This window comes from Hyla sarda, chromosome 4 (assembly GCF_029499605.1).
Source record: "Hyla sarda isolate aHylSar1 chromosome 4, aHylSar1.hap1, whole genome shotgun sequence".
Classification (NCBI taxonomy): Eukaryota; Metazoa; Chordata; class Amphibia; order Anura; family Hylidae; genus Hyla; species Hyla sarda.
Window position 1 is genome coordinate 356,729,024 of NC_079192.1, and position 15,240 is coordinate 356,744,263.

Sequence of the window (15,240 nt, forward strand, 5' to 3'; positions counted from 1 at the left end):
ACAGGAAAAAAACACATGGCATACTATTTTGGAAACCACACCCCCCCCAAGGAACGTAACAAGGGGTCCGCTGAGCCTTAACCCCTTCATGACCCAGCCCATTTTCACCTTCATGACCTGGGCATTTTTTGAAAATCTGACCACTGTCACTTTAAACATTAATAACTTTGGAATGCTTTTACTTATCATTCTGATTCCGAGATTGTTTTTTCGTGACATATTCTACTTTATGTTAGTGGTAAAATTTCACTGATATTTGCATCCTTTCTTGGTAAAAAATCTAAAAATTTCATGAAAATTTTGAAAATTTTGCATTTTTCTAACTTTGAAAGTCTCTGCTTGAAAGGAAAATGGATATTCCAAATTACATATTGATTCACATATACAATATGTCTACTTTGTGTTTGCATAAAAAAATTGACAAGTTTTTACTTTTGGAGGGCATCAGAGGGCTTCAAAGTTCCGCAGCAATTTTCCAATTTTTCTCAAGATTTTCAAAATCGTAATTTTTCAGGGCCCAGTTCAGGTTGGAAGTGGATTTTAAGGGTCTTCATATTAGAAATACCCCATAAATGACCCCATTATAAAAACTGCACCCCCCAAAGTATTAAAAATGACATTCAGTAAGTGTTTTAACCCTTTAGGTGTTTCACAGGAATAGCAGCAAAGTGAAGGAGAAAATTCTAAATCTTCATTTTTTACACTCGCATTTTCTTGTAGACCCAATTTTTGAATTTTTACAAGGGGTAAAAGGAGAGAAATCACCCTAAAATTTGTAACCCAATTTCTCTCGAGTAAGGAAATACCTCATATGCGTATGTAAAGTGTTCGGCGGGCGCAGTAGAGGGCTCAGAAGGGAAGGAGCGACAATGGGATTTTGGAGAGTGAGTTTTTCTGAAAGGGTTTTTGGGGGGCATGTCCCATTTAGGAAGCCCCTATGGTGCCAGAACAGTGGACCCCCCCACATGTGACCCCATTTTGGAAACTATACCCCTCATGGAATTTAATAAGGGGTGCAGTGAGCATTTACACCCCACTGGCGTTTGACAGATATTTGAAACAGTGGACTGTGCAAATTAAAAAATTTAATTTTTCATTTTCACAGACCACTGTTCCAAAAATCTGTCATACACCAGTGGGGTGTAAATGCTCACTGCACCCCTTATTACATTCCGTGAGGGGTGTAGTTTCCAAAATGGGGTCACATATGGATATTTATTGTTTTGCGTTTGTCAGAACTGCTGTAACAATCAGCCACCCCTGTGCAAATCGCCTCAAATGTACATGGCGCACTCTCCCTTCTGGGCCTTGTTGTGCGCCCCCAGAGCACTTTGCGCCCACATATGTGGTATCTCCATAGTCGGGAGAAATTGCGTTACAAATTTTGGGGGTCTTTTTCCCCTTTTACCTCTTGTGAAAATGAAAAGTATAGGGCCACACCAGCATGTCAGTGTAAAAAATTTTTTTTTTTACACTAACCAGCTGATGTAGACCCCAACTTTTCCTTTTCATAAGGGGTTAAAGAAAAAGCCCCCCAAAATTTGTAAGGCAATTTCTCCCGAGTACGGCGATACCCCATATGTGTCCCAAAACTGTTGCCCTGAAATACGACAGGGCTCCAAAGTGAGAGAGCGCCATGCGCATTTGAGGCCTGAATTAGGGATTTGCATAGGGGTGGACATAGGGGTATTCTATGCCAATGATTCCCAAACAGGGTTCCTCCAGCTGTTGCAAAACTCCCAGCATGCCTGGACAGTCAATGGCTGTCCGGCAATACTGGGAGTTATTATTTTGCAACAGCTGGAGGCTCCGTTTTGGAAACAGTAGCGTACCAGACGTTTTTCATTTTTGGGGGGGAGGGGGGCTGTGTAGGGGTATGTGTATATGTAGTGTTTTTTTACTTTTTTTTATTTTAGGTTAGTGTAGTGTAGTGTTTTTAGGGTACAGTCACATGGGCAGAGGTTCACAGCAAGTTTGCCGCTGGAAGTTTGAGCTGCAGCGCAAAATTTGCGCCATCTCAAACTTGCAGCACTCACTGTAAACCTCCGCCCATGTGAGTGTACCCTGTACATTCACATTGGGGGGAGGGGGCAAACATCCAGCTGTTGCAAACTCCGAGCATGCCCTTTGGCTGTCCGTGCATGCTGGGAGTTGTAGTTTTGCAACAGCTGGAGGAACACTGGTTTTGGAACACTAAGTTAAGTAATAAACTTTCAAGTGTTTTGCAACCAAACTTAGTGTTTCCAAACCAGTGTGCCTCCAGCTGTTGCAAAACTACAACTCCCAGCATGCATGGTCTGTCAGTGCATGCTGGGAGTTATAGTTTTGCAACAATTGCAACAGCTGGAGGCACTGAGGTAGGAAACGGACAATGTTTCCCAACTAGTGTGCCTCCAGTTGTTGCAAAACTACAACTCCCAGCATGCCCAGACTGCCCAGGCATGCTGGAAGTTGTAGTTCGGCAATATCTGAAGGATCAGATGTTGCCGAACTACAACTTCCAGCATGCTTGGGCAGTCTGGGCATGCTGGGAGTTGTAGTTTTGCAACATCTGGAGGTCCACAGTTTGGAGACCACTGTATAATGGTCTCCAATCTGTGCTCTTCCAGATGTTAGAGAACTACAACTCCCAGCATGCCTGGACAGACTGAGCATGCTGGGAGTTGTAGTTTTGCAACATCTGGAAGAGCACAGATTGGAGACCATTATACAGTGGTCTCATAACTGGGCCTCCAGATGTTGCAAAACTACAACTCCCAGCATGCCCAGAAAGCCAAAGGCTGTCTGGGCATGCTGGGAGTTGCAGTTTTGAAACTCCCAGAGGCAGCAGTGAGATCGCTTTACGGCGATCTCACTGCTGCCAATGAAGATGCCGCACTGCTGCCGGAAACTCTCCTCCGGGACGCAGCGCAGCCGGGACCGCATGGAGGACGCCGGGACCGCTCGGGACACCGCTCGGACGGGTAAGTGATGCCGGGGGACGGGTCAGGGACACTTAGCAGAGCGGTGTGTGTCCCGATCCCCGTGATGACACACCGCGCTGCTATCAGCTAGTCAGATTTGACCAGCTGATAGCAGCGATCGCTGGGGGGGGGGGTGGGGGACGAAACCCCCCGTGGTTGCACGGTAAGATGGCTGGCTATCAGTGATGGCCACCATCTTTCCGGGCGCTGCGGGGTGCCGCGAGTAGTGGCAAAAATGTTCATGACGTACCTGCATGTCATGGGTCGGGAACACCTTGCCACCCATGACGTACAGGTATGTCATAGGTCGGGAAGGGGTTAAGCAGGACTCCAACTCTTTCAATTCCAGCTAAATTCACACTGGTAGGGTTCGCGTTGTGAGTTTCTCTAATATGAGTAATAAAACGCTCAGTGGTTAGCAGGGGTGTGGAAATAAAAAAAAAAAAATACTTGTCCAAGGGACTAAAGCGGACACAGGGACACAATCCCTGTGTCCAAGGGACACAATCTACTTGTTCCTCAAGAAAATCCACTTGTCCTGGTAGATAAAAAAATAATTTCAACCAAAATAGTAGGATTCACCCCACTATACCACCAGGGATGGATATAAGATCCCTTTAGACACTGCTGTAAACATAGACTGCAGTGATCTAATGGTTTAAAAGCGGCCACAGCGATCACAGCATGCCGGGCTATTAGCAGCATTTTTTTTTTTTTTTTAACACCTTTTACACCCGAGGCAAGCCCCCCCCCCCCATCTGACCCCTATAACTCCAATTTTTCCATATACAAGGATGAGATTAATCTTATGTGCTGTGATCTGTAGTTGTTATCAGAACCATATATTATCAGAACTTTTATTAGGAAAGGGGCTTATTTACATATATATGCACTTAAAATATTTGAATCACTATTTTTCAGTGTTCATAGGGACTTATATATGGAGTCTTTTGATTGGAAAACACTGAACAGCGCTATTACACCCCCCCCTCCCCCCCCCCCAGTATTTGTGTGGTGTATTTAATTTACTCTAATTTATGTGTCAGAAAATGCTGGAAGTTGCATTTAGTTAGTAGATAACGACCACACCCAGCATGCCCTGATACAGCCTATGGTTCTGTGGGTGTTTGCAGCATGTGTTGCACTGTATAGTAGTACAGTTAAGGTTATTGTGTAACATGCTGGGAGTTGTAGTTTTGGTTTGTGTCAGCTGCAGAGCCATAGGCTGTGTCAAGGAATACTGGGAATTGCAGTTAGTAACTACAACACCCAGCATGCCCTGATATGCATATGGCTCTGCAGCTGACCCGAACCAAAACTACAACTCCCAGCATGTTGCACTTTATAGTTCTACAGTTTAGGTTACGGTGCAACATGCTGGAAGTTGTAGTTTTGGTTCGGGCGTGTTTGCGTGAATCCGTGGGGCTCTTGGTCGGTGGGGGAGTATGAAGGGGGCGGGATTCTGATGGTGCGGGTGGCCAGAAACCACTAAAAATAAACAAAAAAAAAAATTAACACAACTGGCAGCAGCGCTTGTCAGTCCGCCCCTCATCATACATTATATATACACACACACACACACACACACACACACACACACACACACACACACATCATACACATATACATATGCACACATCATACATACACCCACCGCTGCCCCCCCATTCATACATTACATACATATACACAGACGTCATACACATATACACACATACACTCAAACCATACATATGCACACATCATACATACACCCACCGCTGCCCCCCATCATACATTACATACACAGACATCATACACACATCACATATACAGACATCATATATACATCATATATACACAGACATCATACATTGCATACACAGACATCACGCGCACATCATGCATACAGACATCACGCGCACATCACGCATACACAGACATCACGCGCACATCACGCATACACAGACATCACGCGCACATCACGCATACACAGACATCACGCGCACATCACGCATACACAGACATCACGCGCACATCACGCACAACACACATGCAGACATCGCACACACCATATATAGACATCGCACACACATCATATATATACAGACATCACTCACAGACATCACACACACATCATATATACACACACACACACACAGACATCACACACACACACCTTACACCATACATATGCACACATCATACATACACCCGCCGCTGATACACCACCCCCTAATTATACATTACATACATATACAACCACCCTTCCCACCGCCTGCATTCTCTGCCTCCTCACCTGAGCTTCACACCCCCCCCCCCCTCCCGCTCTACATTACACAAGAAGCAGGGGGAGTGAGGACATACACAGCCCGGTACATAGCTCCATCCCCCTCCCTCTACTCTGTCTCCACAGGACCTAATCTACCACAGAGAGGCTGCAAGTTTGCACGGGGAAAACACAGAGCGGGGGGGGGGGGGGGTAGAGGACGCACTGCACTGGGCTAGGGAGGATTTCTGTGTGAAGGAGGACAGACTGCACTAAAGAAAAATAAAGGGGAAGTCTGTCTGTCCCTGCTAGCCCGATACAGTGCTAAATCTATGAACAATTCACCTGCCCGGTGCCCAAAACTACTTGTCCCGGGCGTCGGGTGATAGGATTTCCACATCCCTGTTTTTACAATGGGTTATAGGAGAAAATGCCCCCCAAAATTTGTAACCCCATCTCTGGAGTATGGACGTCAAGTGCTCTGCTGGCGCACGATTTAGGAAGCCCCTATGGTGCCAGAACAGCAAAAAAAAAAAAAAAAAACACATGGCATGCTATTTTGGAAACTACACTCCTCAAGTAACCTAACAAGGCATACAGTGAGCCATAACACCCCACAGATGCTTGACAAATTTCTGCTAAAGTTGGACGTGAAAATGAAATTTAGATATTTTTTTTTTCTCTAAAATGCTGGTTACCCCAAATTTTTCATTTTCACAAGGGGTAATTGGAGAAAAAGCCTCCCAAAACTTGTAACCCCATTTCTTCTGAGTATGGAAATACCCCATATGTGTATGTAAAGTGCTCTGTGGGCGAACTACAATGCTCAGAAGAGGAGGAGTGCCATTGAGCGTTTGGTGAGAGAATTTGGTTGGAATAGAAGTGGGAGGCAAAGTGTTTACAAAGCCCCCACCCCCGTGGTGCCAGAACACCCCATTTTGGAAACTACACCCCTCACAGAATTTAATACGGGGTGCAGTGAACATTTACACCCCACTGGCGTTTGATAGATCTTTGGAACAGTGGGCTGTGCAAATGAAAAATTTAATTTTTCATGGACCACTGTTAAAAAATCTGTGGGGTGTAAATACTCACTGCACCCCTTATTACATTACGTGAGGGGTGTAGTTTCCAAAATGAGGCCACGTGGGGGGGAGGTTCCACTGTTCTGGCACTATGGGTGCTTTGTAAACATGCACAGCCTTCAATTTCAGACACATTCTCTTGCCAAAATCCCAGTGGGGCTCCTTTTCTTCTGAGCATTGTAGTGCACCCGCAGAGTACTTTACATCCACATATGGGGTATGTACTTACTCAGAAGAAATGGGGGGGGGGGGCTTTTTTCCTGTTCTCCCTTTTGAAAATGAAAAATTTAGGGTAACACCAGCATTTTAGTGAAACATTTTTTTTTATTTTTTATTTTCACATTCAACTTTAACGAAATTTTGTCAAACACCTCTGGGGTGTTAAGGCTCTCTCTACCCCTTGTTACATTCCGTGAGGGGTGCAGCTTCCAAAATGGGGTCACATGTGGGTATTTATTTTGCGTTTGTCAGAACCGCTGTAAAATCAGCCACCCCTGTGCAAATCACCAATTTAGACCTCAAATGTACATAGTGCACTCTCACTTCTGAGCCTTGTTGTGCGCCCACAGAGCACTTTACGCCCACATAAGGGGTATTTCCGAAGTTAGGAGACATTGCGTTACAAATTTTGGGGGAGTTTCTTTCCTTTTACCGCTTGTGAAAATAAAAAGGTATGGGGCAACACCAAGCATGTTGGTGTAAACATTATTTTTTTTTTTTACACTAACATGCTGGTGTAGCCCCCAACTTTACCTTTTCATAAGGGGTAAAAGGATAAAAAGACCCCCAAAATGTCTAACGCATATGTGGCCCTAAACTGTTTCCTTGCGAGAGAGCACCATGCGAATTTGAGGACTAAATTGGGGATTTGAATCCGCCACAAAAATACCCTACGGCAGTGTTTCCCAAACAGGGTGTCTCCAGCTTTTGCAAAACTCCCAGCATGCCTTGACAGTCAGTGGCTGTCCGGCAATACTGTGAGTTGTTGTTTTTCAACAGCTGGAGGCTCCGTTTTGGAAAGAGTGCCGTACTAGACTTTTGTTGTTTGTTTATTTTATTTTTTTGGGTGGGGGGGGGGGGGGGGAGACTGTGTAGGGGTATGTAGTGATTTACTTTTTATTTTGTGTAGTGTAGTGTTTTTAGGATACATTCACACGGGCGGAGGTTTACAGTGAGTTTGAGCTGCTGTGGAAAGTTTGCCGCATCTCAAACTTGCAGCAGATCTCGCTGTAAACACACCCGTGTGAATGTACCCTGTACATTCACATGCGGGGGGGGCAAACCTCCAGCTGTTGCAAAACTACAACAACTCCAAGCGTGAACTGACAGACCATACATGCTGAGAGTTGTAGTTATGCAACAGCTTGAGGCACATTGGTTGCGAAACACTGAGATTTTGTTACTTAACTCAGTGTTTTGCAACCAGTGTGCCTCTGCCTGTTGCAAAACTAGAACTCCCAGCATGTACAGTCTCTCAGTGCATGCTGGGAGTTGTATTTTTGCAACAGCTGGAGGCACACTGGTTGCAAAACACTGAGTTAGTTAACAAACTCTGTTTACAACCAATGTGTCTCCAGCTGTTGCAAAACTGCAACAATCGGCATGCATTGACAACCGAAGGGCATGCTGAGAGTTGTAGTTTTGCAACAGCTGGAGTCACACTGCTACAACTCCCAGCATACCCTTTGGTAGTCTGTGCATGCTGGGACATGTAGTTATGCAACAGCTGGATGCACTTTTTCATAGAAAAAAATGTACCTCCAGCTGTTGCAAATCTACAACTCCCAGCATGCCCTTTGGCGTTGCATGCCGAGAGTTGTTGCTAAGTGTCACGATCACACCCTATCGGTCCAGCTAAGACGCTAGAGAGAGTGTGATGGTGCAAGGGTTAAAGCCGCCAGACCTCTGGGTATCCACTAAAAGTCCCAGCAAGTCACCAAATTAACCCTTAGATAAACGTGTTTTACCAGAGCCTCCTTCAGAAAGGTGACCTCATATATTTAGAGATTAAAGACCAGAGCTGATTAAACATTTAATCTGATAAAAGGTATCACAGTGATATATATATACACAGGAACAAGTGGCATACAGTTACAGAAATATGAGTTTTGCAAGACAAGTTCAGAAAGCAAAAATGAGGTTCTTACAGCATGATGGCATCAGTCCAAGAGAGCGTTTCAGCTGTTCTTAGGATGGTCTTGTCAGCTTGTGCCCAGCTTTTTAACAACCAACTTTGAGTCTAGCATTGTTTTAAATATTATATATCTGCCTCTTTGGAGGGAGACTCCATTCCCTCCTCCCCTCTGATCCCACCAGGGGGGCATCTCTGTTCCTGGCCCTCTTATCTGGTTGATTATATGATGGGACCAGAGTGTCCGTTACATCCTGCTGCTTCAAGAGAGCCTCTAGCTTCAAAGGAGATACAGACAGCCAGCCAGACCCCCCATAAAATGCAATACACAAACCCACAGTCTGAATGACCTCTCACCCCCAGGTCTTGGACAATCCATCACACACAGTCATAACCTATAATACACATATAGGATTTTAATAATCAGGCCTTGGACGGGACACTAAGCAACAGCAGGAAGTGAAGAGGCCTTACCTCCTGCTGTATCCTGCCCCGGGACGCCGCCACTGCTTCAGCCGATCCTGCTGCTCCTGTCTCCGCCACCGATCCTGAGGGGACCCCCGCCGGTCCAGGGCAAGGTAGGAGACCCCCGCCGGCACCGATCTCTGCTCCGATCACCGTCCCCATCAGGTCCGTGATTGCAAGGCGGCACCCATGCCACCTTACTCCTGCTGAGTAAGGGTGAATGGGTCTGTCTCGGACAGCCCCATTCACCCTTTTTTTTCCGGGTCACCAGAGACCCGATTGACCCGGAATAACCGCAAATCGCATGTCTGAATTGACGTGCGATTTGGGGTGATCGCCGAATGATCTAAAATCGGGAAGCTACAAGTGCAATAAAAGAAATTCTCTGTTGTAAAGAAATCACCCATGGTCTGACAATGGTAACCTAAAAAAAAAAACTGGTGATACCTTTAACATCAAAACTAGACTAACATGTCAGTCTGACCATGTAATTTATGTTATACAATGCATTTGTACATTACAATATGTAGGACGTACCACTCAGTCCCTTCATAACAGATTAAATAAACATCGTCAGAACATTCGTAATAAATTTCTTCTACATGGAGTGTCCAGACATTGTGCACAATTTCATCCTGATATACAGCATCCCATAACCGTTACACCCTCAGAAGCAGTCCCACAACATGTCTCAAATCGTTTTGAGCAGTTAAAAAGAAAGTAAATATACTGGATTTACCGAATGGGAACTTTAGCCCCGGACGGATTAAATGAATTTTCCGAAGTCATATTGTAATACTCTCTATAAGCTTTCTGATAATAGCAACCTAAATATCCCTGTAGTGTGTTCAGATTTCACATCATACCGTCGCTCCAATATTTGATTATATTACCACAATACTAATTCACCAATATATATATTCTTCATAGCTACATTTCTTACCTGATCGGTACGACAAGCCCCAGTGTATGTGCTGGTTGTAGAGTCTCACAAGCGATCGCAATCTGCTCGCTTTCCCGCACATCAGCTCCACAGTATTCATGAACAGGTTAAACATCCTGTTCTTGCTGTTGAACACTGCCATCTACTGGTTGTTTTCATTATAGCACCCGGCACTTTTTCCATCTTTATGAATTAATGAATGCCATTGATTTTTTATTTTTTGTATACGTTATGCTAGTTTTGTAATGATGGATTTTTTATAATTAAATTTTAACTCTATATTTACAGGTTTGATTACAAATTGCTGCTAGAATTTTTAAGTTTGCATGGTTTTTGCACACGGCTCCTCCGGTATTCCGGAAGTGGTCATCCCTTTTCAATCTGTTATCTTATAAAAGCTAGCACTTTTTTATTGTATATTATGCCTGATGAAGACCCCTGTCCGGGGTCTAAATACGTTGCTCCTTATGTTCCAATAAATGCATATACATCCATCCATGGACCAGCGCCGTTATTGAGGGGAACACATTTTCTATCTCTCTACCTATGGGAGACCAACATGGCTGTTAATCTTACCAAAAATGTTAGGTTTTTAAAAGTTACAATGAATTTTTCTGTAACAGGGGTTTGTTAGTAAATATGAACTTGTTCACTGGTGGGAATTAATAGTATTGGCTATAGTTCTTCCTATCTTAAAAAGTGATGTCATGTTGCTGGGATATACAGTACTAGGACCATAAGTTGGTCCTGAGAATAAAGTGACTGCAGTGTTGGTTTGGTGCTGTAGCCCTACGCCAATTAAAGAGGCCCTAGAGCTGAAGCCAGAAAAGTCACGACCATGTACATACAGTATGTGGGTTACTGTGATTCAGTGTACTTACACAGTTACTCCAATTTGTTAAATGTGAATATATTTGAAATTTCTGCTGGTGTAAAGTGCATTGAACCTTGATCTTTGTATTACTTTTTTACCACTGACGTAATGATGCTGACATCTTTATTTTAAGGCAACAAAAGATGCTGGGCAGATCGCTGGGCTCAATGTTTTGAGGGTCATAAATGAACCAACTGCTGCTGCTCTTGCTTATGGCTTGGATAAGTCTGATGATAAAGTGTAAGTTAATGTCTTAACTGTGTTTTCAACCAGGGCTGTGGAGTCGGTAGATAAATGTTTCGACTCTTACTCAGACTCCACAGTTTTTTGTACTTCCGACTCCTCTGTATTAATATGCAAATGTATTTATAAACGCTTACAGTTGAATCCAAGAAGCTGTTCCACCAAGTTCTTCTAAGCTCTTCTAGCAGAGAGAGGTAGTTGGGCAGAAGCTGCTGCCTTCTCCTTTTTGTGTGCTGATCTGCTGCTGAAGATAGGGCAGTTGGAGGATCCAGGAAGGGGCATTTATTATAAAACTTGATATCTCTAGTAGAATCCCATAGTCATGTTTAAAGTGTAAACTAACAATCTGAGTTTACAAGTTTTTATAGCCTTAGCTGAATGGCAGCAGTTTTTCCAATGGTTTACATCTTCAGTCTTGTATAAGTGAAGGGAATGGAGGGTCAATAGTTCAAGTGTCTCTAGTTCTGCAAAAACATATTTACTTAATCCCTTATCAGTGAGAGGCTAGGTTACCCATGGGTTCCCTGTAACAGCAGAACACAACACTATGGAAAGTATAAGTATTTCCGCTCCTAATTGTGCGATGCGTGCCATATAGTGAAGCACATGATAAGCATGCTTCTTCACAGTCACTTAACCTTTGTTTTACGGTTACGTGAGGCACTGCATTGGTCTTTATTCTTACGGTAGAGAAGTCATTAACTATAACTTTTTGTCAATTGGGACATTTAAACTTGCTTTTTTTTTTTAAATAACAATCTACATTTAGTTGGAGTCTGAGTCGGTGCATTGTTTGCCGACTCAGACTCCAGGTACCCAAAATTTCGTCAGACTCCGATTCCTTGAATCCGATTCCACAGCACTGTTTTCAACTATTGTCTGAAATGCTAGATCATCTGTACCCTGCTGGAATTGAGTGATCCTACTTCCATAACCATAGCAAATGTTCTTTATTTCGTTACATATAAACAAATTTACTGGCAGCATGCATATGATGTATTAAAAACAGTTTAATTTATTTTTTGTTTTTAATTTTTTTGATGAGATCTTCCACACCTAAACATGTGTTTCAGCCCATATAGGTGATTTTGACAAAATATTATTTGTTGATTGCAACATCGCTGCCATGTTTGTGTTAAAAACCTTGATAAAAATTAGAGATGAGCGTACTTACAGTAAATTCGATTCGTCACGAACTTCTCGGCTCGGCAGTTGATGACTTATCCTGCATAAATTAGTTCAGCTTTCAGGTGCTCTGGTGGGCTGGAAAAGGTGGACACAGTCCTAGGACACTGTTTCCTAGGACTGTCTCCACCTTTTCCAGCCCACCAGAGCACCTGAGAGCTGAACTCATTTATGCAGGATAAGTCATCAACTGCCGAGCCGAGAAGTTCGTGACGAATCGAATTTACTGTAAGTCTTTTCTAAATGCCATGGATGCGCTCAGTGATTTTTTATTTTTATTTTAATTTAATTTTAATTTATTTTTTTTAATTCTCTTCCTGTCTACTCTAAGCTGGGCATGTGGATTGCTTGTAATTTTTGAGCCAATTTTGCATAATTTTTGGAATGCAATTAGAATCTATTTTTTGGACACTGGGGAACTTTTTTTTTTCTTTTTATATAGGTCATGAATAAACACATTACACTAATCATTTATTTTTGCTTATTTTACATTTATAATCTAAAAGTGTCTGTCTGCATGTTGTATGTTTCCTTGTAGCATTGCAGTTTATGATCTTGGAGGTGGTACATTTGATATTTCCATTCTGGAGATCCAGAAAGGCGTATTTGAAGTAAAATCCACGAATGGTGACACGTTCCTTGGAGGCGAAGATTTTGACCAAGCTTTGCTTCAACATATTGTAAAGCAGTTCAAGAGAGAGGTTAATATTTTTGTAAATGTTGTACCCTTTTATATAGACAAAATTAGACTGTTACTGGGTATGAGATTTGAACCATTTACATGCATACTCTGAGAGTCTGAAGATCGCACCACAAATTTGCGTTTACACCACAAACAAATTTCTGCCAGAGATCCCGAGGGGGCACTAGCACCATGTAGACTGTATTGCCAACCCCATAGACGGTAATGCATTTCAGTGGGTCCTCATGTACGCATTCTTTCAACAGATCTCAAAAAATGCATTGACAGCAATGTGGTCCTAGGGCCCCTCTACAGTGAGAGTATAAACAAAATAGTCTTTCCACTTAAGGTAATAATGAGCCATTATAATGCAATAATGGTGTGTAAACAATCTTAGTGATTTGCATCCATATTTTTGTGCACAAGAATTGGCCTTTTAAACCCTTGCCGCAAAACTTGTTTATAAACAGCGCTGCGGCACGACAGTGTTAAGAAGCGAGCTCAGAAGCTGAGCTCGCATCATACCCGCACGGTCCCGGCAGTTATCAGCTGCCAGGACCCGTAGTTACTGGCGGACATCGCCGTTCAGGCTGATGTAGCAAAACGCCATTTATAAACGGCACTACGGCACGGTTATGGAGCGAGCTCAGGAGATGAGCTCGCATCATACCCGCATTAACTTTTTAGACGTGACTATCAAAGGGGATCGCCGTGTCGAAAGTGAATTCTTCTCCGGCATCTCAGTTGGGCTGATCGGGACCATTGCGGTGAACACGCAATGTCAAGATCAGCTAGGATGCATCAGGAGGGTGCCTTACCTGCCTCCTGCATGTCCGATCGGAGATTGACTGCTCCAAGCCTGAATTCCAGACTTGAGCACTCGACTGCCCTGTAGCACTGATCAATGCAATGAGCCCTCACACCGCCTTGTATGCGGAAAAATAAGTTATTGGGGTCAGAAAATGACAATTTTAAACGTATTCATTTTCGTGCATGTATTTTTTTTTTTTTTTTTCCAGAAGTAAGACAAAATCAAACCTAATATAAGTAGGATATCATTTTAATCATATGGTCCTACATAATAAAGATAAGGTGTAATTTTTACCGAAAAATCTACTGTGTAGAAACGGAAGCCCCCAAAATTTACAAAATGGCATTTTCTCGATCTGCTCCATTGGGGGACACAGACCTTGGGTATATGCTGTTGCTAGGAGACTTGACACTAAAGAAACAAAAAAAAAAAGTCGGCTCCTCCCAGCAGGATATACCCGCCTACAGAGCCTGAGGTAATCAGTTTAAGCTTACTGTCTGCAGGAGATGGACACCAGTCTGGGGTTGTCCCCAGACCTGGTCTAACCTTTTTTTTTATTTTTCTAGATTAGGGATGTTTTAGTTTCTTCCCTTTTTTATTATCCTTTTTTCAGGTGGGGACTCAGGAACATAGTGTTCACTGTTTCCCCATTTGCGATTGAGGGGGCACAAACCCCCTCTCGCCAACGGTCAGTGCCTGGGGTTGTACCTCATGGGTCCGGGTCCCACACTTTTCCCTGCTCGTCTCGCTTTTTACAGCCCGGCATGATGCAGGTGACTAAAAGCTGACTGAAGACTTCATCAGAAGACTTCATTGTAAGTTCTTCTGACTAAGGTGAGTATAACCCCCCCCCCCCCTTTTCTTACAGGTTTTGGGGACTTGCAACCTCTGGAGATCCCCTGTTTTAGTCTCACTCTTTATTATCAGCTAATGTGTGGATTTCTGAGGTGGCTCTGCTCTTCCCCCTCTCTTAGGGTATGTTCACACTATGGAATTCCCAGCGGAATTCCGCAGTGTGAACTTAACATTAGTGTGAATTCGTTTATTTTTATTATTTAAATAATTAGTCTCCGAGACCCGTTCACACTGCAGAATTTCAGCTGAATTTTCAGCAGCGGTGAAATTTTTCCTCCCAAAGAAAGAACATGTTCATTCTTTGCGCGGAAGTCCGCGAGCACTGCATAGTAGCCATCAATGGTGACGGCGCAGTGCAGCGTGGTCCTGCCTCCGGCTGGCAGTCTGGATCTCCGCTCGCTGAATTCAGCGAGCGGAGATTCCATTCACGCTGTAGTGTGAACATACCCTTACTATCTAGGCAGGGGCTCCCTATTACTTTATTGGTTAACTGGGGGCTGGTGGTCAGTGTTGTAGGACTGTTAGCACCTCTCTGGACGCCAGTGTTTTAACATTGGCAGTTCTGTCCTTTCTTCAGCAGCCACGGCTGCCGTCTCACTTTGCCTATTTCCTGTGCTCCGGCCGCATCGTGTACCGATGCGTTTGGGGCACAGTTTACTTTCACTTTCTCGGCAGTAAGCTGCCGGTGGTGCTTTCCCCTCTCGGCGGGGTTCGCGCCCTGTGAGTGCAGACGCACCAACCACTACAGCCAATGG

The 15,240-nt window shown here is 43.8% G+C and overlaps 1 protein-coding gene across 1 annotated transcript in view; it reads left to right on the top strand.

The window, feature by feature from the left end:
• HSPA9 (heat shock protein family A (Hsp70) member 9) overlaps positions 1-15,240 on the top strand; it is a 103,346-nt gene that overhangs the window by 50,132 nt on the left and 37,974 nt on the right. Inside the window, exons 7-8 of the mRNA XM_056516637.1 lie at positions 10,843-10,949; positions 12,676-12,838. Of these exons, the coding sequence (XP_056372612.1) occupies positions 10,843-10,949; positions 12,676-12,838 (270 nt within the window). The remainder of the gene's footprint in view (positions 1-10,842; positions 10,950-12,675; positions 12,839-15,240) is intronic.